Genomic DNA, 24,844 nt, shown 5'->3' with positions numbered 1-24,844 from the left:
TGCTAAAATAGCCAGTGCATGAAGCCACAGAACAATGTTTTGTTCTCAATAGTTTGAATAACAAAGATGATGGAAATATATACACTTGATACAGTGACACTTTTATGAAGAATACAATTTTATTATTTGTTCTACTGGAAGTATTAATACCAAAAAATGTATGTCCTATAATATGAACAATTAAGGTATGCACCCACAGTATATAACATATTATGCTCATGTCCTGGAGAATTTTCTTACGACAGAACGAGGGACAGCCAGGTTTATCAAAAGTGCAGTCAAGACAGAAGAAGCGACTCAAAATAGATTTAAAAAGCTATGTAAGATGTCATAAAGCCTAAATGAAGAAAAAAAAGGTCAAATATTTGGGCTATTGGGTCTCTTTGGTTGTAGCTTTAAATCTATCATCTTCTAAGCTAAATCAACAAACAATCAATATATGAAAAGATCAAATCGTTTCTCGAATGAAAACATAAACATGTATCCCTTTTCTAACAGTGCTGTCCTTGGTGTTTTGCTCCTTTGGAATGATAGTTTTTCAAGACAACTAGTCTGCCGTGAAATTAAACATATATTAAAAAGATCAGTCCTACCCCAACAGAAGTTCTAATATAGTAAATTGAGGTAACACTGGTTTTAAGACAACAAGAGCAACACAACAAACAGTGTATGTTGGGAGTGGGTAAGGCACAGCTTCAGGGTGAATGCAGTTTTTTAATAGTGTACTCTACACTAAATATTGATTGATCTTTGTGAACCTTTATATTCAGCAAACTTAGAGCAGCAAAATCACATAATAAATCAATTGGAAACTACTTATTTGATGTGAGCCTCTGCATATTGATGGGTGGCCATTGGTCTTGAAGGTACAATAGGTAAGATTATTTCAAGTTTAAACATGTTGTGTAAGCTGATGTTGCCCTAAGAGAGTTGTTGTTTAGCAACAGCACAGTGCCTGTGGAATGTCAATTTCTAATTATGGAGCAACCCGCTACTTTTGAGCAAATTATGTTCCGTCAATCACCTTCAGTGAGGCTTATCTTGTGAAACCACTGTCAATCAAACTCGAGATGATGGAAAGTGTGGAAGTTAACAAGAATTGGGGTCTCTGTTTCTCATATTTTAATTTGTTTTATAATGCTACCTGCAATTTGGGATTTGCTGAATGTGTGCAAGCACATCAACGATGTGTCAGTTATGAAAAGCACTTAAGAGACTGAACAAAGCATTCTTTAGCCCATACAAACTATAAAAGAAGAGCATTACAACAATAACAATCCAGAGATATGTGAAAACACATTAAAAGGCACCCTCCCATGAGAAACATTCCCAACTCAAAAACCTTGCATATACGGTAGAAAAATACTAGCTCTCATTTTAAATGTATAAATGCAATGTCCTTCCCCACTCAATATCAAAATTCCTTTTACATGAGAAACTCATTGAAACTTGATTGCTTTCACACGGAATGACATATAATGATAGACCAATAGCATCGAGTTGAAATGGAAGCTAAGCTAGACAGCAGAAGGTCAGAGTTTATATGGCCCAGTCCCAGTATACAGCAAGATACCTGTTTTCAAAATGCAATGGCTTTATTTGATTTAGGTTCAAGTCCCAGTAAGGCTTGGCGAGGGGACTGGTCCATACTACATTTTTTCAATTTAAGAGAAAAAAAATGACTAAATGTAAGAATATTGTATGAGCTAATATTGCCAGAGGTCATGTTTGGTAGTTTAGTTCTGGGCCAATGTTCAAAGGGAAGTCATAAGGTCCATATGCACATATGATGAGGCTTTGGTTTGATCCAGTATGTCTCTGTTTGTAGCACAGGAATGCTCAGAGGTCATCTCTTAAGGGTCTGATCTTGTGTCTGACTCTAATAAAAGGCTGTTTGCCAAATATATTGTGAAGATATCGACCAATCAGGTGAAGGAAAAATGCTTTTCAGTTGCTGTGGCTCCTCCCTTCTCATAGACTAGTGCTTTCAGACTGGATGTCAGGCTGAGTGGGAAGGGCCAAGTAGGGGGTGGGCTCCTGACCAGCAGAGCTCTCCCCCTTTTGGTCCACAGCAATTTCCGGAACAAAGGCTCGACCAATCCCCTTCAGGGACAAGCCTCCATCTACAATGAGCAGAGAGATGTGTAAGTAACCAAATCAACTGAAACGCGCCACCCTTCTTCAAGTCTACAGTACAGACACCCCCACACACTCCTGGCCTATCATATTCACACAACCGACACCTTGGACTGAAGACAACACAAGCAAGAAAAATACACCAAGGATATATATCTTCGATTTCAATTTGGAATTAATGCAATAATGAAACAGAATAACAAAATGTAACAAGGCATGTTCCTTAATGACAACTTTATCAAATGTGGTTCAAGGCTATCCTTGGTGTGTTCTGAAGAATACATGTCCATGTATACCGCCTCCTGTACCATACTTCAGGAAGATGAAGCAGGAAGTGAAATGGTGTTGGAGTATACCATCTGTTGAACTGAGTTAGTTTATCTAGGTAGTTAGCAGGATCAACCAAGGCCAAGCCAAGGGTATAGTGTAGGTAACATGCATGGTTAAGAAGCAGGGTTAATGTATAGGGCAACATCATACATAAAAGCATGTACGTGGTCACTCACACACTCAGCCATACACGCACACACACATACTGGCACACGCACATACTGGCACACACACATACTGGCACACACACAGATGCAACACTAAAATTAGTAATCAGGAAGCAAGGGCAGCATCAGCCAATCATATCCTTACCATTACCTGCCGCATAATGTCAGCTCACAGACAGGGAGGGTCAGACATCTGCAATATTTTAATATTTCCCATCATGCATTATATCACCACAATCACAGTCTGTGCGTGAGGCACTAGGAGTCAGTGACACCAAAAGCAAAGGGAATCATGCCTATAGAAACAATTATCTGTAGAAAATCTTTTGAAATGCTGTTTCTCACTTCTGTACACCATTTATCTGTGCTATCACGTAATATGCATCTCATTATGAATCAATTAAATGTGATGCTTGATTTGTGAGTAGAACATTAAATATAAAAATGTAGCTTTGCAAACTGAATGAAAGCAAGATACACAGACTCAAAGCCCTAGTCCGAGTCTAGGACTACTTACAGTATGCTTAGCTACATGATAATAATCAAGAGTATCATGTTTCAAGTACACATTTTAAACCCATTCCAAGACTATAATTAATAGGGGTGGGGGAAGAAAATGTATATATATATATATATGTAAAGAAATCTCTGGAAAAAAAATCGTGAATCCATTTTTTATCGAATGGTGACCCCAAGAATCGAATCGTGAGGTACCAAAAGATTCCCACCCCTAATAATTGATATAATTAATATTTTGGCAACCAAGGATGTTCCTGCCAGTTGAAAGGCCTCAGTAGCTGGAGCCATGCCTGGACCATTGCATATCTTTAATCTGCTACTAAAACATAGAACTGACTCCTTGGGTTTGTCTGGAACTGTATGAGAGTTTCTTTGAGGAAAAGGGACATGACTACAGTGTGTGCGTGCAGACACACACATCCACCAAAAAGCCTGGAAGGTAACCTCTACTCTTCTAGTGTCTTCTTATTACAGGATGATGATGAAGCTGAAACTCTGTCCTTCTTTACCTTCCTTCCTTCAAAGTATTGCTTTCACTTTCTCTACATTTCCTGCACTTATTATAGCTTTTATCTTATCACTCCTTGCCTGATGGCTCTACTTAATCTTTACACAGTCATCTGTGCTGTTCAAACAGTGTTTCCTTTAGTACTATACTGACGTTACACTCGACACTTTATGTGCTATAAGCACACAATCGTATATGACAATCAGAAAAAACACAACAATGAAATTACCTGTGATGATCTTGGAGGCAGAGCTACAGATCCCATTGTCGTCTCCGCCCGAGGGTTGAGGGGGAGGAGGCATGCTGGGCCGGGGACGGGGCTTAGGGGCGGGCCTAGTGGGTCGGGGGAGGGAGCCTGAATGAAAAGAGGAGAGGGGGTTGGAGGGGGGGCTGTCCTGTGTGGGGGTGCCCGGAGGGGTGGGGGTTCTGGGAGGGGAGAGGTCAGGATCCCCCTGGGGTTGAAGGAGTTGGGGAGGCTGGGGGGGTGGGTGGCTGGGGGCGTGAATGTGGCTATCTTTGCCAGACTGGCGTCGGGGTATGATGGAGGGAAAGGGGCTGTTGGCTGCTGGGCTGGGGGAAGCTCTGGGCTGGGGCTGTGGGGAGGCCGGACTCTGGCTGATGGACTGAGCTATGAAGGGGGCCTGTCGGGGGGGGGGCGGGGGCCTGCTTCTTAGTACCTGGAGAGTAATCATAAGAAAACAACAACACTTTATCCAGTTCAATAACCCACACTTTCATTGAGGTGTGAGCATTGATGACTTTGGCTGGTGGATACCAGGGGATGTGGAGTGGTGAAGGAGTGGATTCTCTCTCACCTCGGCGCACCATGTGGGGACTGGGACCCCTGGACCCACTCTGGGACTGCGGGGTCCCCACCATGAGCTGAGATGAACCATTCCTCTGTTGAGGTGGTGTGGATGCAGGGTCACGGGCTGGACTGTAAAGATAGGAATATAAAGCAACCAGCTGTCAATCAAACATGTGATACAACTGACACTTGACACTCAACATGTGATGTCTGAATCAATGAAAAGAGATGTCTTGCAAGACATGCTGACTATTACAAGCTGAGTTTTCTATTAGGTTAGTCACTTTCTCAGCAATCATGGTGGATGATGAGTGTATAATTTGATATTTGGAATACATGTGGGTTGAGGTTGCATTGCTCAATACAGCACACACTGTAAAAGCAAGATTAAAAACAAACATCTCTGAAATCATAACAACAAGTGCAGCACAATAAATTAATTTGCCAAGAAATAGATCAAATGAAACTAATTTGTAGATTTCAGCCAGCAGCGAGAGGAAGTCATGTGACCATCTCCATGGGGATGATGGAGTCAGATAGGATCGACACATAGAAGGACAGGCAGACAGACACACAAGCAACAACGCAAACAGACAGGCTGACCTGTCTTATCCAGGCAGGACAACAAAAGACATACAGCAACAGGCAGGTAAAGGAGCCAGTGGTCCTGTACTAAATCATTCACTATTGGAAGTACACAAATTGCTGTACAGCACAACTCACCTCATGGAGGGAGCAATATTAAGACTGATTGAGAGATTTCAACATATCTTTATTGAGTCACCACAAATGAACAAAACAAACAGTAAAACGGAGACGGCAAGCCTGGATCAACAGTGGGGAGAACAGCTCCTGATTGCTGATTGGCAGTGTGTGGCGGGGAGGCCCTTGGGTGAAGGAGGGGTCTCTGTATCTGCTCACTCCTTACCTGCTCTCCTCAGAGCTGAAAAACACAGTCTGCCCCTGGACTACCTGGACTTCACCCTGAACTCCATCCCCACCACCCAGGCCAGGCTGCCCAGCCTCAGAACCCCCAAACGGGGTCTGGGTCTGGGACTTGGACTGGGTGAGGCCTCCGGCCTCCAGGGGGGGCAGGGAGGGCTGGAAGACAGGTGAGGTGGGCTGCTGCTGTTTTCTATTTTGGGTGCCAGATCTACGAGGGGGGTAATCCGGCTGTTTGTTAACAGGGCTATGAAGGAGGGGGAGAGGGGGCGAGAGTGAGGACACACACACATACCACTGTCACCGTCAGAGAGCGAGGGAGAGAAAGATTGAGATATATTCCCCATTTAAGACACCAGAAAAACAAATGTAGGACATACAAGCAAAGTACCACATAAGTGACTTTGATATTTCTTGTCTTGTCAAGAGTATAGTCGAGAGAGGAAACCCACACAAAAAGTACAGCCAGAAAACTAAAATCTAAGCTTTAATAGACACAAAGGAAATTACAGAAGACAAATGAAGACAAATTAGAATTAATATCCCAGCAAATGCCTAGAGAAAGTGTCATAGTTCATCAATTTACCAACATTATTAAGTACCAATTTCTTTTTAGGATACTCATTTTAACATTGCAATACTGTAGTGTAAACAAAGAAACAAAAAATCCCTTTTTAACAAAACACTAGGTCCACGGGGTTAGAGCTTTAAGGCACAGCTTATGGGGATAGCTTAGGGGTGTGAAGCTGTGACAGCCCCTCCATGGGGGGCCTATCAGTGACGGTGATGGACTCGTCAGCTACTACATAAAGGGCTTGGACGGCAATGCCCCGTCCCTCCTGCCTGCTGAGGGAACGTGCCAGGGGTGGGGGGCGGAGCTTGGGCTGGAGCTGGGGGGGGAGGCTGAGGCTGGGGTTGAGGCGGGACAGGTACCTGTCTTTACGGACGCTCTCCCCCTCCGACCCCTGGCTCCCTGGGCGTCTCCTGTCGAAGGCGCCTGGCTCGGAATCCAGGACAGGCGTGTGGGTGGGCATGGCAAACATACCTGACACATTGAAGTCCACCTCTGAAGAGGGTGGAAGGGGGGCCAAGATAAAGGGGGTCATTTAGGCAGACAGATGCAATGATGACAAGGCAGTAACTACTCTACAGTGTAAATCGGGCCAAAATCTGTATCATAAAGTTATCATCACGTTCTTTGTGAGGAACCGTAGTTTAATAGTAGGGTGTGGAGAGTAGAAGTGGAATTGAGGCGTTGCGAGGACATTTGCTGTCTCACCATCAGGGAAGAACCAGTCAGCGTGCTGGATGATGGGTTCTATGATGGCTACTACATGGACAGATGTAGCAGCTGCCATCTCTGCCAGAGTTCTGATCAGTGGGGAGAAAAACACAGAGGGATGAGAAACACACAAAACAAACACCAAGGTTTAGGTTGTGCAGAAAGTTGTTGTCGATTTACATTGAAACAGTATTTGGTCAAAATCCACCACGGGATACATTGATGCCCTGCCTGTTAATGAAACTGATGTGGGCTGTGTGTAGGGGATCCAGGTGTGTGTGTGCCTCACCCCTCATTCTTGGCCCACAACAGGTTAGGACCCAGCACTATGGCGATGTTACTGGGAGACATCTTGTTCACCTCACTATCCTGAGCCAGCTTAGCCAGAAACTTCACTAAATACCTGCCAACACACACAAAAACATCTAACCACCTTGTAAATTGGTGAGTGGCAAGGATGAGTAGATATGAGTAGAACGGAATAGAACCCACCTGAGGTTGGCCTTGTGGTTTTTTGGCATTGAGTCACATATTACCCACAGAGCCTGGAGTCTCTTATCTGAGTCTGTCACACTGCAAATAACACACACACCACAACATCTGCATTCAGCCAATATACAAGGATGCCAATCAAAAAGTTCTATATCATACCAAATTTGGGTCATGTAAACAGCTTCAGGTGTGTTTATAACAAACACACTGTACTGCATGTGTGCACTGTGTGTAAGGAAAGGTAACCTGTGTGTGTGTCAGTTTGTGTGTGTGGAGTGTTTTCTTACTTGGAGGCTTGAATCCACTCATCATACAGTTGAAAGGTCATGAGGGGTTCAGGTAGTTCCCTGAGGTAGGACTTCAGGGCTCCTGGAAACAGACAAAAAGGACAGACGTACTGCTAAAGTCCTTCACTTCAGCTCACTGGGTCAACAATTACAAGGCAACCTATGCTTCTGGCTCAAAGAATGCTTGAAGCTTTTCGTTTTGTTCTCGTTTGTTGCATTTTCTAATATAATCTTTTCCCAGTATGTCTCCCATCCATGTGTCTCCCATCCTCGCGAAAGTATATGTGAGGAACTCCATCCCATAATTACCCCATGGTAAACATTATTTGTTTTATAAGGGTCGTACCAGCTACGGCATGGGGGTCAGAGTAAAACTCTTCTAGCTGCGAGGTGGAACAGTCCAGCGCTGCCTTGAGCTTCTTCAGTTTGGAGGCCCCCGCTGCGATTCTGAACAAGCCCTGCACAAACAAAAGATCAATTTGAGAAATTTTTGGAGGGGAAGCTTTTGTCTAGTTTCGATGCTAATATAAGACCAGTTGTCGGACTTTTGCAGCAGGAAGAAGAAAAAAAGAGAAGTAGAGAATAAAAAGCCTGTTTTCCCACTGTGTGTCCAGGGTGAAATTCTAATATACTAACAGTAATTCTGCATGTAGTTATCTATGTCCATAAGAGAGCATGAAACACATTAAATAGTTCTGACTCCCACCATAAAACATTTACTGAATGATAGTCCTAAGTAGATGTAGAGTATGGTCTGTTATAATTTAACAGACTTATAGCGCCAAGACTAATAGCTAACAGACAGAAATGTGGTTCTCTGTCCAAAGTTAGAGGTAGCTTTCTGCCAAATCTGAGGCTGAACTACCACAAATCGACCGCATGGTTTTAGGTTTTTCTCCGCATCACTGACCCATCTGGAGTGTGGGTACAACCAGCAGAAATACAAACAGAATACCACTGGTCCTTTTAAACCAAACTTTCATATAACTCTAAAACAAGTCCATTTTGGGCCCAGTTTTAAGGTCATTTTTCTGCAGTAAAAGTACATACTGATCAACCATCCCTGACCCCGATCCTGTCACTTCAACCCTGACCTCCGACCCAGATGGTGCTCACCTCCTCCTTCATGCCTGTCTCCAGCAGCATCATGACACAGGCCTCGATGGGCAGGGCGATCTCACGGTTACTCCTCTTTAGGTGCTCCTCCAGGACTGTGCCGAAAGCTGGCTTCTCCATCCACGAGTCTAGACACAAAATGTCTGTCAGTGGATGCCCGTTTCCTCAAAATGAATGTAGTTTGAGGTAAACTGAGAGTAATGGTGGATCATAGCTGTGAACTTTACCTTGCTGTGCCTGGATGGTGGGCAGGACTGCCTCAAGAGCTGAGAGAGATCTTCTGTGGTAGTCTGCCTGGGCCTCTAACAACTGAACAACACATACACATGTGCAAACAAACAAACAAACACACCAAATGTGCATTTAATCAAATTCTATGATTTCTTCTGTTTTAAATCTGTGAGTTTAACATGGATGATACTGTACCATGACATAATATCGTGCATAGTCCCCTTCCTTAGAGGAGAAGTTGTACAATTCTGCAGACAGCTGGTCCTGAGTAGGAAACAGATACAACAAAAAGTATAACGTTTTCATTTTGACTTTCAAAACAAAGTTTCAGTTTCACTCTTAACCCTCCCCCCACCTCTAAGTGGCTTTTCAAATGTTCCTGCAACAAACCTCTAATCTTCTACTACAGCCTTAAATGGTATAGGAAATGGAGCACATTTCACAAGCACCTATGACCAGAGAGCCTTTTAATAATCTAGACCCATTCTGGCATGGCTTTAATAAGGAATACCATGTTCTGCTGTTCATACTCACAATATCTCCTTTGTTACCAAGTTATAATCCCATCTTGATTAGTAGCTACCATAAGATGGAATGTCCCTAAAAGTTATCCTCTTCTAAATTATTCAGGTAGCCATAGTTATTAGATCTGGTATTCAATGAGCAAAGGCAGTTCAGGCACTACACCCGAGTTAGCTGCTTCAAGCCCATTGGGCCACGTCTGATAAGGCGGCATTATACTGCTGCACGGATACTCCTACACTCACTTCTGGTTGTTGTTTTGTTGTGATTCTGCCACCCTCCACCATCCCCATCTCCCATGTGTTGTTTGCATGTTACTGTCTATCAGGGGGCATTATTCCTCAATATGCTCCCTGCCTCATATGCTATGTATGTTGCTAATGCTAGAGGCAGGGAGTGCTTCCCCTAGATACATCCACTCCACAAATCAAACCTATTTCCATGTCTATGGTTATCAAATCAAATAACGTGAGTGTCTTGACTGAACTAGGAGTCAAGCCCACTCGTGTTTGTTTGGTCAAATAACTGCTTGTTTTTTTTTTTTTACTATGTCCACACATGTCCTGAACTGCCCAACTTGTGCTGACTGTTCTGTCCACAGAATACCTTGTAAATATATATATGCGAGTTATATTCTATTTCCCTTTGAGGATATGTAACTTCAGTTGCCCATCCCCATAAACCGGATAGGTGTTGACATCATACTGTAATAGTAGACACTTCACCTCAAAAAAATCAATCTCTAAAATCAATGTAACCGTGTATTTAGTGGCTTTACATTACAGGTCTCCAGGAGGTTTCGATGTGATTACTATATTGCAGAAATACTTAGCAAATAAACTGTCCATTTAATATATTTTTTAAACCTGTTAGTACCTTGCAAATTTCCACTTTGTTCAGAGCCTCGTCCATCTCATCCTTGAGGGAGTCGGCCTTGGCGGCCATCGCCTGACTGTTGCCAGCACTGATGACAGACTTGGTTGCCTGGTGCCACCTGAGGCCAACAAAAGTTCTGTTTGTTATTTTGTCCTGCTTTCTCTACTGAGTGTACAAAAGCTTTACATCCCAAATTCAACTGACACATCATGCCTTTTTGGATTGTGTTGGACAGTGTTTAATAACTTGATATGAAACTATCAGTGAAACCTTTCTGTGTGTTAGTACTGTCCTAGACAACCCCCTGCCCTCCCTGCAGGTCTGGCCCCCAGGGTGCGGGGCAGAGCAGCAGTGGGTCAGATGTGTCACACTACCTGGCTCTGGCTGAGTCATAGTCCAGAACCAGCTTGGCTAGTTGCTTCCTCTGTTTCAGGATGTTGGGAATGTCCACCTAGGACAGTAAAAAAAAAGGATGTGTGTCACAAAGCATGTACACAAATGCACCATGTACATGGCACACACACACACAATGAGAAAAATGCTTTCCAATTAAACTTTCTACTTTTAGTAGGGTTAGTAGAGTTAGAATTGGATTCATCCTCATGTGAAACATTCCTAATGAAATTACAATTATACTTTAATGAACAGGAAAGAGTTATGGGGTAAAATGGTTTCACAATCAGTTTATATGCTATCGATGTAAAGCTTAAAGACAGGGACAAGCGGGTGTTCATCTACAGAGTGTATGTGTGTGTGTTTATGTGTGCGGCTGTGTGTGTGTGTGGCTGTGTGTGCTAGTCAGTGCCCACCTCTGCTAGCAGGTTGAGAGGGTCGAGGATATCTTTGACTATTTGGACCTCGTGCTGCATCAGTTCAGACGCCAGCTTGCTCTCAGCCTCCCCACACACACCAATCATCTTCCTACACATACGCACATAGGGAGCAGGCACGCACACACAAAGAGGGTGGAAGGGAGGGAGGGATAAAAAAATAACGTTATCTCTAACATTCCTGGAGAGAAAACAGCACAAACACAAGTGAGGGGCCCTCGACTGGGTGGTGAAGGTAGATATGTGTTTCCATTTGTGGTCAAACCCTCTGACAGCAGTCTCCAGACGCACCCAATCAAACTCTCCTCTCCCAGCTGAGCCCCACCGTCTTCCATGGCCTGGGACAGGGCCGTCAGGGGAAGCTTTTTCTGCAGCAAGGTAAACAGAGGCATGCTGGGAAATGGAGTTGAATTACAATAATTGTCATTGTATATATTAATGTAGGTATATGTGATTAGTATAGCTGAGTATGTGTTAAGCACCCTTGGTTATATAGTCCAGGGGATTTTGGGGGAAACGTAACATGGAAATTGGTCAAACTGGAATGGCGTCATTGCTTATGATGTGACAATCGTCAAGAGGGTGCATAAGATAGGGAGAGGATTTCAAAGCCAGGATAATGAGGATTTCCTTTGAGTCGTCCAAGTTTTGTTATAGAGCTGGGTTGGGGCTGCTCGGAAATTGGCAAGCTGCACACTTTTTCTCCAAGTGTCTCTGTAAGTAGAGGGAGCTACTGTATTTTATAGTAATAGCAGAGAAACCCAACTCTGAACCTAATTTACTTAAATGCTGTCTCAAAGAGCCAAGTTTGAACAGGACAAGCAGACCTGTATCATGATAGAGTGGATATACACAGAAATCCTACTGAGTTTGTTTCATAGATGAGTGGTAGACACATGACGATGGACAGAATGGAGGGAGAGGTACTGGAGAGAGAGGGAGTGAGAGGTATGGAGAGGGGAGAGAGGGAGGGAGAGATATGGTGGAGAGTGAGAGGGAGGTGATGTACTGGAGGAGAGAGAGAGAGAGAGAGAGAGAGAGAGAGAGAGAGAGAGAGAGAGAGAGAGAGAGAGAGAGAGTGAGTGAAAAATACTAGAAGAGAGAGAATCCTCACGTGTCTCTTGTCTGCGTCTGTGCCAATATGTCCCTGCAGACAAGACACTAGCCTCTTGTGGGCGTTGTGAGACACAAGACGAACCAGCTCCATCCTCCTTTCGATCTGCAAACACACACATACACACACAGACACACACAGACACACACACACACACACACACACACAATGCAAGCATGGGCTTACTAGACCAGGAATACACCCATGTGGAAAACAGATGAATGAAAAAGACACATTTTGTTAAACCGATATCAAGCGCAAGTCGTTTGAAAACACAGATGTTACACTTACAGAGGTGTAACAGTTAGTTCTGGCTGAAACTTTCCATACAGGCCTTGTTATCTACACATGATATATGAGGGAGGCCTGTTTTCATTTCCCTATTTTCAGTCAGGACAGGAAAGTGTGTAGCGCATGCTGCACGCTAACATGCAGCCCTGACAGCCAGATGGAGGGTGTGTATGTTAATGTCTGGGTGTTCGTGACTGTGTGTGTGTGTGTGTGTGGGGGGGTACGTTTCAAACTATGAAACGTATCTAACTGAAACACTTTGTGAAAATGCATTTTTGTTTGATAGAAAAGTTATAGGTATAACGCTGGGCCATATTTTGTGCCACACTAAAAACACACACAGCATTTTTCGTATGAGGTGAGAGATGTCTGCATTAAAGTGTTAACTTCCTCATGTATCTTCCTATTTTACAGTAGGCGCCCACCCGACTGTCTCTAGGGCCATGTCACTGGCAACATCCAACCCTTCCTTCCTCTTCTCTCTCTATCTGGCTCTCATCCTCCTTTCCTGTCCTGTTAATGTACCATTGCTGCATCTCACTCTTTTCCCTCTGTATTGCCTCTCTCTCTCTCTCTCTCTCTCTCTCTCTCTCTCTCTCTCTCTCACTCTCTCTATCTATCTATCTATCTATCTATCATTCTCTCTTTCTCACGCCGTCAGGTGCCCCCCCCCCCCCCCCTCTACCTTTCCACAGCTAGACCAGGACTCCCAATTGATTTGTAGACTGTAGAACTAATGCCTAAGTCCTGGTTCATGTCTGACCAGGCTGAGGATGGGTTGATAGGCTTGACGTGACTCCAGGGACTGCTAGACATGTTTTCTGGTCACCACAATACCTCTACTGTCTTTGTTGATGAAAATCGTTGAGTGAGTTATGCATGTTAAATATGAAGACCATAAAGATACACTGTAAAGACTGGTAGGGATCTGATCAAGAGATAATGCATTTGGTCATGTTGGAATGGAGAATGGAACAAAAGAGAGAGGGGCAGTGGAGAGATGGAGAGAAAAGGGCACAGCCAGAGGGAGAGAGACAGAGAGAGAGGGAGACAAAAGAGAGAGAGAGAGAGGGCAAGAGAGAGAGAGAGGTGTGACCACAAAAACAGCAACCAACAGACAAAAACAAGCACTTGTTCAGCACTTCCACCGACAGGAAGAGGGGGCCGGGGCCATGGCCTGATCCAGACTGGCTCCACACACACAGAACACACACTCCACTGCTCCTTCTCACCCATCTGGCTCAGTCGATGGCTGCATTTACCTAGTCCTGCCCTCTGGCTGGGGTGGGGAAGAACAAGCCAACTAACAGAGGGCCATGGCAAGTCATACAAAACAACAGGCACATCATTTTTGCCTCCCTCTCCATTTGATTATATGTTTTACAGTCTATCTTTTTCCAGACAGACCAGTAGCCAGCAACTGTTGAGCCCCTGACCAGAAATAAAATAGAATTTGGAACGTCCTACGACTCAGGCTGTACCTCCAGCTTTCTCTCATAGGCTGCCTGGCTGACTGGATGACTCACTAAATTAAGGACTGACTGGCTGATTCACTGACTGGCTGACTAAATAACTTGCTTGTATCAGTCGTGGCAGAGCCCTTGCCTTACTTTTCAGTGTGGCAGCCCACAGAAACTGTACTGTAGGCCATTCTGGCTAGACCCTAATGTCAGTCAGCCAGTCAGCCAGTCAGGGCTGCATCTTCTGTAAGAGAGAGACGTGTTGAAACAAGTGCTGGAGGCCGTAGTACTGCAGTGGAAAGTCCAGCAGTAAAACGACATTGTCACATTACTTTAAGCTAAAGTGCTAGGAGAGAAAGAGTGGGAGAGATTTGTTGCTCGTTTTTTTGGGAGGAGAATTGGCCAAGTAAACACAATGGACAGTCTCACAAGCAGAGTTGGGTTGTAGGATGTGTGGAAAACGAATTCAAACAGGCACATCTGTACTTACTTACGGTCCAAATTGACAGAACTCCCAGTAAAGAGCCATTATCAAACAAGACAACTCGCTATGTATCTCTGCTATGCACGCTGAAATGATACGTCTTGTGTTTACATAGAAAAATCTGTCTGCCATATGCAATTACTCTTGTTGACAGTGCTAAACTATTTTCCCACATGTCATGTGTAATATCTGTTGATTGCCATCATCCCTCCTGTATGTTTACTGCAAGATTTTGTGGATATGTGCCTGCCTCCCTTCCTACATCCATGTGTTTTCTGTAAAACCATACTAAGATAGATTTTAGTAGTCTAACATCCAGATTAGCTATCTAAACGCTGGACTGCATCATCACTGAGACACCAGTGAGGAGCATGACTCGGCCAGGCCAGATATCCAAACAGCTATTACTCTATCCAGCAGGAATGAGAAGTAGGAATGTCCTAGCACAGCACAAAGCATTTCTCCACAGAGGCAAAGTTCAGCAGAGACACCCATAGAGAGGGATTCTATCATGCATTCCCCTGAGGGGCTGGGTCAGGGCAGTGTAAATTATCATTCAGGGCTAGAACACTGGCTTTAACTCTGACTAACTCTTTAACTGAGATATTATTCAGTTTGAGGAGTTGCCACCTCAAACTGAATGATTGAGAATACTGTATATAGTATATAGTAATGTTATTAAGGGACAGTATCATTGTGTCTTTTTAACATAACTATTTAATTATATACAATAGTCCATCTAGTATTTGAGTACCTTTTCATGTGTGCAGGGTGAGGCTTCGGTTCATAGTACAGCTTGACGTGTCATAAAAGTGTGACTAAATTTTTATAATGAGGAGCTGGGGGCGAGGGTCTTCATGCTGTTCAGATAAAGTAATTCTCTGTCACTCCTTCATAACAAGTCTCCCAATCAGTCACACTCCTCCCCTATAAACACACCGCACACTCTCCTGCGCCCCCAACCCCTCCAACCCCGCCTTTCCTATTACACCTACCAGGGTCACTATTCACCTTCTCTGTCTCATGTATCTCTAAACTCATATCTGTCCAACCCTTCTTCTCTCTGTTCATCCATCTACTAACCAGTCTTCTCATTCAGCTAACATGTTCCACTTCTTGCATCCTTGCGTTCAAGAGCACAAACTGCCGAGATCTGCCTTGATTGAAAAAACATGGGAGCTCTCTTTCCCACACAAAGAAGTTGGCAACATACACATGCCCCCCTTTAACACACACGCTGGCCGTATGTTGGCAACTACTCATTAAAAACGAACACAACGACCTATCGCTGCCAATAAGACCACTGACCATGGAGAGCCCTGGATTTCTTAGATGTTGCTTTTTTGGAGTAAGTTATTCAAGTCGTTTTGGGTTCACTTACTTCCAAGAGTGAATCATGGTAGTAAATCAAATCAAATAAAAAAATCGTAGTAGGTGTAGTAGACTGCATTGAGGTGATTATAAAACACAGCTCCACTGGAATGGGACAAGGCCTATGGGTTCTGTTCTGAGTGTCCTAAGAAAGGAGACTACACCTTGAAGGGGAGTACACTTCGAAATGGTAGTACACTTCTGAGAAATGTAAGAATGGACATGTTTACCTGTAGAAGGTCATCACTCAGCACCTCTGTCTTCTCTGCTCTGTGGAGGGAAGCACGTCAAAGGTTAGATGACAAACCAAAGCAGTCAATCACAAAGCTTAAAACCGTTATCTAAAATGGCATGACATAGCTACGACCAACTTCCTGGAAGTGTGTGTAACATGATATCCTATCCCAGGGCAAGACTTCAAATGTCTTCTAAAGCAATATTAGTACTGAGTTAGTAAACTTTTAAATACATATTAAAGTGTTAATTATGAGCACCTGATGACATTTTCAAGTAAATCCTGAGACAATGGACTTGGTTGCATCAACATGTATATGCTGTTCAGAAGCGATCCTTGGTGTAACCCTCCCAAAAATATTTTTTCATTGCAATTCATACGCTAACAAAAATAGCGTAACGAGTTAACTATTTTTGAGTGGTGCAACTGCATCGCATTATTTTAGCTGAACAAGAAGTAACTTGCAGTGTGACTATCAAACTGAAGTCTTGTCAGGATAAAGAGTGTTGTTTGACTATCTAAGCAAACAACATGTATATTATGAATTCAAGTAGTCAAGTAGTCTTATATCCATACTGTGCATGTGTTAATACCAACTTTACAATCAACAAATATTGGCCTAAATCCATAGTCAATATCTACTTGACCAAAATATAAAATCAAAGCCTACAGCACCCACACAAAGACATACACTAACACCTACAACACACATACATGCATCCCATCTCTACTCAGTGTTGGTGTTTAAATAGAAAGAGCTTGCTAGATTTCTGACTTCCTGTTCTGTGAAATCCACCTTCTTTGTTATGGCAACAGGGTGAGGTAAGGTGTAACCTATTTGTGTGTTGTCTGATGCAAGCTTGTCAGCTATGGGGGTTGGAAGGAAAAGTTTTGACAGGGAGCAATCTTTTTAATGTACGTTTAACAGAGCTGCTGTGAAACCTACATTTTCCAGTTTGAGATATAAATACTACTATTCTATCTAATGTAACCTATGTTGTATCAGTCCAATACATATTAAATGACACAGTGCAGTTTAGATATTGACTCTTTCAGAAAAGTTATTAAATAAATTGAAAATTAAAACAATATTGTTAGATATATGTATATGGGAGTCAGGAGGCTGAGCGGTTAGGGAATTGGGCTAGTAATCAGAAGGTTGCTGGTTCGATTCCCGGTCGTGAAAATTGACGTTGTGTCCTTGGGCAAGGCACTTGACCCTACTTAGCTCGGGGGGAATGTCCCTGTACTAATTGTAAGTCGCTCTGGATAAGAGCGTCTGCTAAATGACTAAATGTAAATGATATATATAAAGTATGTCACTCCACTGTGACAATTTCAACACAGACAGAAAATCTTAGTTGGTTGGAAGTGATGTGGAATATGGAATTACTCTCTGATTTAAGTCAGGAAAGACAGGAAAGCCTGGTATATTTTCCCCACACGCATAATAACATATGACAAACTTAACACATTGTGTGTGCATGTATGTGTGTGCGCGCATGTGGTATGGCTGAAGAAAATTGTTAATGCATCATTGGGGATTTCTTATACTGCTGAGCCAGGAAGATCATAAACTGAGGTCATTCCTCACACACACATACATATATACACTCTCCAATATGCCGGCACACAGTCATGGTACACATCCACACAATCATGTGCATACACACACACACACACACACACATACACACAATCCTTCCCCAGAGGCTTTCTAACAGGACCAGCAGACTAGGCCTAAAGCTCACTGGGATCAGTAAACCCTCATTCACACAAGCACAATTTCGGCATCTGTGCATAGTTATGGTTTGGTTGGCACTTCCATTCAAAATTCCCCCCAAACAAACTGTTAATGTTTCCATCACATCACTTTCACAACCAATCACAAAGCCCTTTGACACATCAACTTATATTGTAAATACCCCATATTGTAAGTAGTGCTATTTCTGCAAAATCACAGATTGTTTACAAATCCAGGTTAAACATGGATTTTTCAACCAAATGGAGGGTCATGATTATAACCAATACAGTCCTATTGATTCTGGTAATATTCTTTAGTAAGATTTTATAGAACAAGCCAACCTTCCAGTACACAGCTATCACAACTGATACAGCACCTATTGCTATGTTAGTCTGCTGAACATCAAACTGCTTACGTCACAAAACACTTTGACATCGATTCAGTTAGGGTTGTGGTGGTTATTAGAATTTCCTTTCTTTCAAGGCTTTTCACAAACCATAACTTACTACAGTTTTTTGTTGATTAACAACATTATATAATACTGTAAATGTGAAGTAATATCCTCAGTACACTCCACTACACACACTACTTTAAAATGTACAACCGGTGTGGCACTGAATGCTTTTATTAGTCCCAAAGTTGTGTGTTTGCAATCTATTGCAAGGTCTTCGTATGTTTGATGTTAGCTAGATAGCAGCCTAAAGACTAGGAGGTAGACGCCGATTAAAAAATGTCAATATTGAATTAGCATTGATTTTGTGCATGCAGGACTTTCAGACATAATTCTATGAATAGACTCTCCTGTGCTACAGCCCAGACTGAACCAGGGAAGCCAAGCACTGGTGTTATATTACAATTCTACAAGGTAAACTGTGGTGATGAGGAATGGATCAATAAAATGATTTTAGGAATATGCACGCATGCAAACTCCACCTCTCCCCTCAGATGGATTTGTTTGGCAGAGCGGGAAAATGTTCAACTTTACATTTCTTATATTTATACAATATTTGATCATATACTTCATAATATAATCCGAGTCCGAAGCAGAGAGATAGTTTAACTATGTTTTGCTGACAATTATCGACGTTACAACAACCAGATAACCCATAATGCTTTGCATACAACTATGGCAAGTAAGCCCAAAACAACACAGTACAATACCAGTTATTTAACTAGTAATGACAGTATATATATTAGAAATAACTCATCGTTATGGTATGTGTGGAGTAACAGGAAGTACTGAGAAAGAGAAAGACTATTGGAAACCAGAATACACAGATAGTGTATTGAATGGCTTTCTGATAGCGCTTAGTGGACGCTATGGGTTGATGAAGGTTACTATGGCTGAACCATAGTTATTTACAGCATAGAGTCTAAAGGTGTAATTCATACAGAAACACATTGTCACTGATAAAGCTACACAGGCGTAAGCGCTGAGAGGAAGCAACTGAAGATGCCGCATAGCCTGCTCACATACAGTGTCTCTAGATGTAGAGCTGGTGTCCCTCACAAAGACCAAATACAGTAGTACGCCTTCATGACAACAGCCCCAATTAACTGAATATTGAGACTAGTATAGTGCTTCTGAGATCAATTTAACGTGGAGGAATTTACGTGGACTGACTTAACGTGAGGCCCGATATTGGTCTATTAGGATGGGTGTTTCACTTTTCCAGTTTACTGTAATATGAAAGAGGTGATGGGTATTCCAGCAGTCTTTAACTAGACCACAGGTGTTCTAAGGGATGTATCCTTACTCTGTACAATAGGACACATCCATTACCAGTGGAATAATGTTGATGATCTGTCTAGATCACTGACAATCACTGACATCAACATACATATAATCCAGGACTGGATCTACTTTATCTAGGCTAACACACATGCAAATACTATGCAATTACACATCCCTGTACTCTGCACAGCATTCAGTTTGCTTTGCTACTTCTTTCATTGCTCTTACCCAATAAATGAAAAAACATGGCGACTCCATTCAACTGAATAATGATGCATGGAGAAACATTCCTCTTACACAAAACTGCAACAAAATTGTTATGATTTCAGGCATGGTGGACAGACCAACTCCTAATGTAGCTAAAGACACCATAGTTGGAGGCTGAGAGTGAGAGGAGAAAGAGGGGAGGGGCTCTGAGAGGTTAAAGGTAATCCCTGATAGGATAGAAAGATAGAAGCCGGATAGAGAAATGGAGAAGGATAGAGAAATGGAGAAGGGCCGCGACATAAGCCATATGTAGGTCCTGGGGATCTGAGTGTGTGGATTAATAGTTGCTCCCCCACTTTTCATTAATTTTTCTCAAAGTAGCCTTCTACTTTCAGAGCCATAAATAATTACCTGTTAATCCAGTTTGTTAATTAACATATGCGTGCATTAAATCAAATGTGCGTCCAGTGGGCTATCATTGCATTGTATTATGCCAAAGTTGTTGTACATGGCAAGACTGTTAATGAATACGTTTATGAGGATGCAATGAGCTTGAATTTGACCTATCCAATGTTATCAACTTTGCAGGTAGATGGTCAAAACCTTCTGACACCGCCCACTGATTGCTGCTCTGTGGCTCACATGGGGGTGGTTAGCTCGCGAATTCAGAAAATAACAGAAGTATTGTGACACGTATCATTGTAACTCAAAATTCTTGAACTGGTACAAATGTTACAACATAGTATGTTTACGCACACAGTAAACAAAGTAGTAAGTGAATTTTTAAGGTAGCCCATGACTTGTTCCTATATAACTCAGTCCGGACAAAATGTCAGTCAAAACGTATTCTTCGTATCACATACCTTCCAACTGTTTGGTTGGCGAGCTGTTTCATGCGGTTAAACTGTTTCTTCATTTTGCTTTCCAGTTCCACTGAATCCAATGAGTTAGAAATTGTGAGGTGCCTCAAGTTGCCTTTTATTCTTCATCAATCGTAAATCCAAAAGTTGTCTTACGTTGCTGCCATTATCATGGAAAAGGCGACGCCGACCACGTATGTTAAATAACTAAATAGCCTGTGAACAGATTTTTCATTCCTTCCAAAAGTTTCCACCTTTACTAATCGAAAATTAGATTACAAAATACAACATTCACCCACTTTTTCGGGCTCCATATCAAGTTTGTAAGATACTCCCATCGTATCATTATGTGTTGAACTGTGCTGTATGGGGAAAGAAGGAAGTGCTCTTCACTTCCCTACTGTATTCTGTGGCCCAGTGGTGACATGTGATACCTTGGTAAAACTGCAGGAGCACGGCCCTAGTAATGGGCCAATATGATATGCAAACTCCAAAATATTTACATTGTTGTAAAGCTGAGCCTTTGATAAACGTTATGGTTGAAGTTCTATCATACCTGTTTATTGGTGACAAGATGTAGCAGGGTTTATCCTTATTGTGTTATAGAATACTGTAGTAGCAGTCAATTGCATTATTTCTGTCGGTATGTGTATGTATTGTGATGGGCCTTTCGAGCTCAAATTATATAGGCTACTCGGCTCGCAATGTATATTTATTTTACGTATCTTACTCACACTTAATTGCAAAGCCTAATCATTGTAAATATCCGTCATATCAAAGCAGGTTAACCATACTAGACAGTATGCCAACAAGAGCATATTTATATGACAGAGGGGCCGATCTTATTAAAGGACAAAGTCTAACTTCTAGAACGCTATGTTGTCATTCCTAGAGTTCTACTGCAACCTTGTGGTTGTTTGGGTATCTTGTCTTTTAAATCATTGTGCAGTTACTACATGTGTACAACCTTCCCAGATTCTACACCAAAACATGTTTTAATTCCATTTCATTGGGATGATTGGTTCAAAAAAGTATAGTTAGTCTAGTTAGTATAGTTAGTCCACATATTAGTATAGTTAGTCCACATATTTAAATTTTAGGTATATGTTTATTGTATGCACCTTCCTGCCAAAGCAAATTCCTTGTCTGTGCAAACTTTCATGGCGAATAAATCCCTTTCTGATTCTGATTCTGATTCTGAAAAAGGCAGTAGGCCTATACTGTAGTTTATTATAAATTAGTGGTGGGCCGTTATCGGCGTTAACGCGCTTCGTTAACGTGAGACTCTTATCGGGCAATAAAAAAAATGGGTTGGGAGCTGGGTCTATACTACGCAAGCTATGATGACTTTCACCTTGATAATTTAGCGCGGATGTATACCTAGCCGAATTGCACTGTAGGGGGCGAGAACGAGTCTTCGAACCTGTATCTTGTGTATGAAATTATCACATCAAACGTGACGTGATAAGATGGATGCAGCTATGAAGCCGCCTGGTTTGCTTCAGGGAAAATGTATTTTTAAGAAGCTTCCCAATGGAAACCTCGACAAGACTAAGGTTGTTTGCACCTTGTGCTATGCGGAATTAGTTTACTGTAGGAGTTCTTCCAGTCTCAAATACCACCTAAACGCAATCCTTAACTAATGCGGAAGATGCCGGGCCAAGCACTGATGTAGCGCAGGGGAAGAGTCGTCGTCAAACTACGATGTTTGAGTGCAACCGAGGCAAGCCCGTCAGCACAGCTCTATCAGCCAAGCTAACTAATCTAATAAACAGTTAATAAACACAAGTACATCTTATTGAACATAATTTATTTTCATCACCAATTATCATAGTAGAACAGCTTTCTCAAGCAGTTTGTGATGCATTTTGGAAACAGGAGATGAGCTCCTGGTATAATGCGCCACCTGGCTTGAGAAACCCGTTCTCAAAGACTTACTTTTAGTAATTATTTGGGTAGCACACATATTCTGAATGCCTTTGACAGAATTCAAATGAGCCATATTAATCTAGATTAACGCCAAGATTACAGTGAGATTATCTAGATAAAAAAAATAATAATAATAATCTATGACCACCACTATTATAAATACAATCTCCTTGAAGACACCACCTACAATATTTATTTAAAAAATACCCATCTCTGGTTTTGTCATGGTTTATCCCTATGTTATTGTCCAGTATTGAGCTTGTCACAGAGTTCAGGTCCAGAACATATTTACATCTTATGTCCTCAGTCAGGCAGGAGTTATGAGCCTTGAAACCTCAGTCAGGTTTAAAGGAGCATATCAGAGCTTCATCTTATCTATATGATGAGGAGGTATAACCATTTACCCCAGTGACCAACCAGGTGGCCGTTGGATGGTTTTCAAAGTTATCTTTTAACTTGTTTGAACAAACAAAAGTGTAATTGCCTGGTTTATAGCAAGATATTATTGCAGTTTACTCTTTTCTGTAGGTCTATGATTTGACTGAGGCCATGTGGCGTTTGTCTTAGATACTAAACCTCCAGAACTATTGCCCTATGCATCTAGATTAAATGGTGTTACAGGGGCAGCCAGGGATGGATACCTTTGTATATTGAGATCAGTTGTTTCATTGCATGTATCCTGAGAGACATAACTGATAGGATTTATACGGGCTCAATAACAAATTGAGAACTGGTAGATACGCCCCGACAATGCACCGACAAGGCCAGTCATTTCTGTCGTGTTAAGAAGCATAGACAAGGACACGTGGGACACAAGCTCCAGGAAATGGAACCCACTCTTAAATCTTTTTGTAATTAGTCTTATTATTATGGAAAATACATGTTTTTGTTAAAAAGTTTATTCAAAATGTGTATGTTGACCTGCCATAGTATGTTATATCCTTGGAACTTGTTGGGCCGTTAAATATTACATTTACATTTAGTCATTTAGCAGACGCACTTATCCAGAGCGACTTACAGTAAGTACAGGGACATTCCCCCGAGGCAAGTAGGGTGAAGTGCCTTGCCCAAGGACACAACGTCAGTTGGCATGACCAGGAATCGAACTGGCAACCTTCGGATTACTAGTCCGACTCCCTCACCGCTCAGCCACCTGACTCCCTGACAACTATTACCCTTGTAGAGAGCATGTCCAAGAAATGTGATATTGCATAAGAGGCACAATGCACAGACATGTGCTTTCCATTTTAAGGGAATTTCTACTCAGTCAAACTTATTTTAAGATAATATTAAATGCTGAATATATTTAGTGCCTTCATCTCTATATACTGAGTCAACAGTAAAAGTACCCATTGGTCAACTTACATTCTGAATGACGTGCATGAAACAGCTGATATCACTGTGATGTATATTGTATTTTAATTACTTTTGAGAAATAAAAGGGAAAAAATAAACCCAATGTAAACATACAAATGTGCAGAGAAAATGTAGTGCTGCCCAAAAAGGAGACATGACTTGTAGATGCAGCCATTCTGCTTTAAGATAAATGAATGGATGAATGAACAGCTAATCATTTCAAGTTTGAAGTTACATTTCTGTTTATATTTTTTGGGGGGATTTCCTGTGTGCTTACATTATTCACTAATCAATAGAACAAGCCATTGGATACTAGTTAGTATGTTCTCATGTGAGCTTGCTATTAATAAGAGTAGATTGTGTCTATGTGTCAGGGTTAATAGATGTTTGGGCTCAGGAGAAAGTACTGGGTAAACGTCCCTTGTCATGACTACAAGGAGAGCGCCAACTATGATCTCTTGATCATAGTTGGCGAATCTCTTTCTCTGCAACTGTTCTAACGTTATTACTGCCTGACTGTCACTATCTATGTTTACATTCTTGTGCCCTATAAAAGATGGTCTTCTGGCCTTCAGAGCGTAGAGAGACATGATTGAGACCTAAGCCTGGTGTTGTGTTGTCATTTATGGTCAGAGGTCTGGTTTTCTCTCCCAATCTGCAGATTGTTAATACTAAATAAATCCAGAACTCAACTGAACTTAGTCACTCCGTTTATGAAGAAACGGACAAAACACTTTCTTCATCACACCCTTTTTCACAATAAATCTCTACATTACTTTCAAGTAAAGAACAGACAGAACCTTCATTGGGAAGAGAGAGCGTTACCTCTAGAAATGTAACCAGTGTCATTAAATGGGTGAATTATGTTGTGAAACACCTATGTGATAAATAAAAAAAAGACAGAGATAACCACATTTGTATATCATTTCCTTCCTGTAATTCTCTGCAGCCACTAACACAAGTACTGGAAAGACAAACACTTGAAGAATCAATGTCAAAGGATTGTTGAATG

General features: G+C 42.0%; 1 protein-coding gene across 1 annotated transcript; it reads right to left on the bottom strand.

Annotated features, from left to right (window-relative positions):
* Window positions 1–97: 97 nt before the first annotated feature.
* On the bottom strand, window positions 98–20,906 carry arhgap17b (Rho GTPase activating protein 17b). The gene is given in 21 exon segments (XM_067233755.1): window positions 98–2,123; window positions 3,890–4,313; window positions 4,315–4,337; window positions 4,476–4,597; window positions 5,397–5,657; window positions 6,344–6,476; window positions 6,690–6,781; window positions 6,982–7,095; window positions 7,185–7,265; window positions 7,472–7,553; window positions 7,818–7,929; window positions 8,588–8,715; window positions 8,815–8,896; window positions 9,014–9,082; window positions 10,217–10,334; window positions 10,591–10,667; window positions 11,026–11,137; window positions 11,338–11,414; window positions 12,161–12,265; window positions 15,997–16,036; window positions 20,551–20,906. Coding segments are annotated over 21 exon segments (2,457 nt in total). The 5' UTR covers window positions 20,604–20,906; the 3' UTR covers window positions 98–1,971.
* Between the last annotated feature and the right edge of the window lie 3,938 nt (window positions 20,907–24,844).

Source organism: Osmerus mordax, chromosome 3 (genome assembly GCF_038355195.1).
Source record: "Osmerus mordax isolate fOsmMor3 chromosome 3, fOsmMor3.pri, whole genome shotgun sequence".
NCBI lineage: Eukaryota > Metazoa > Chordata > Actinopteri > Osmeriformes > Osmeridae > Osmerus > Osmerus mordax.
The sequence above is the reverse complement of the archived record's forward strand: the minus strand, read 5'-3'. Positions and strand labels throughout refer to the sequence as shown.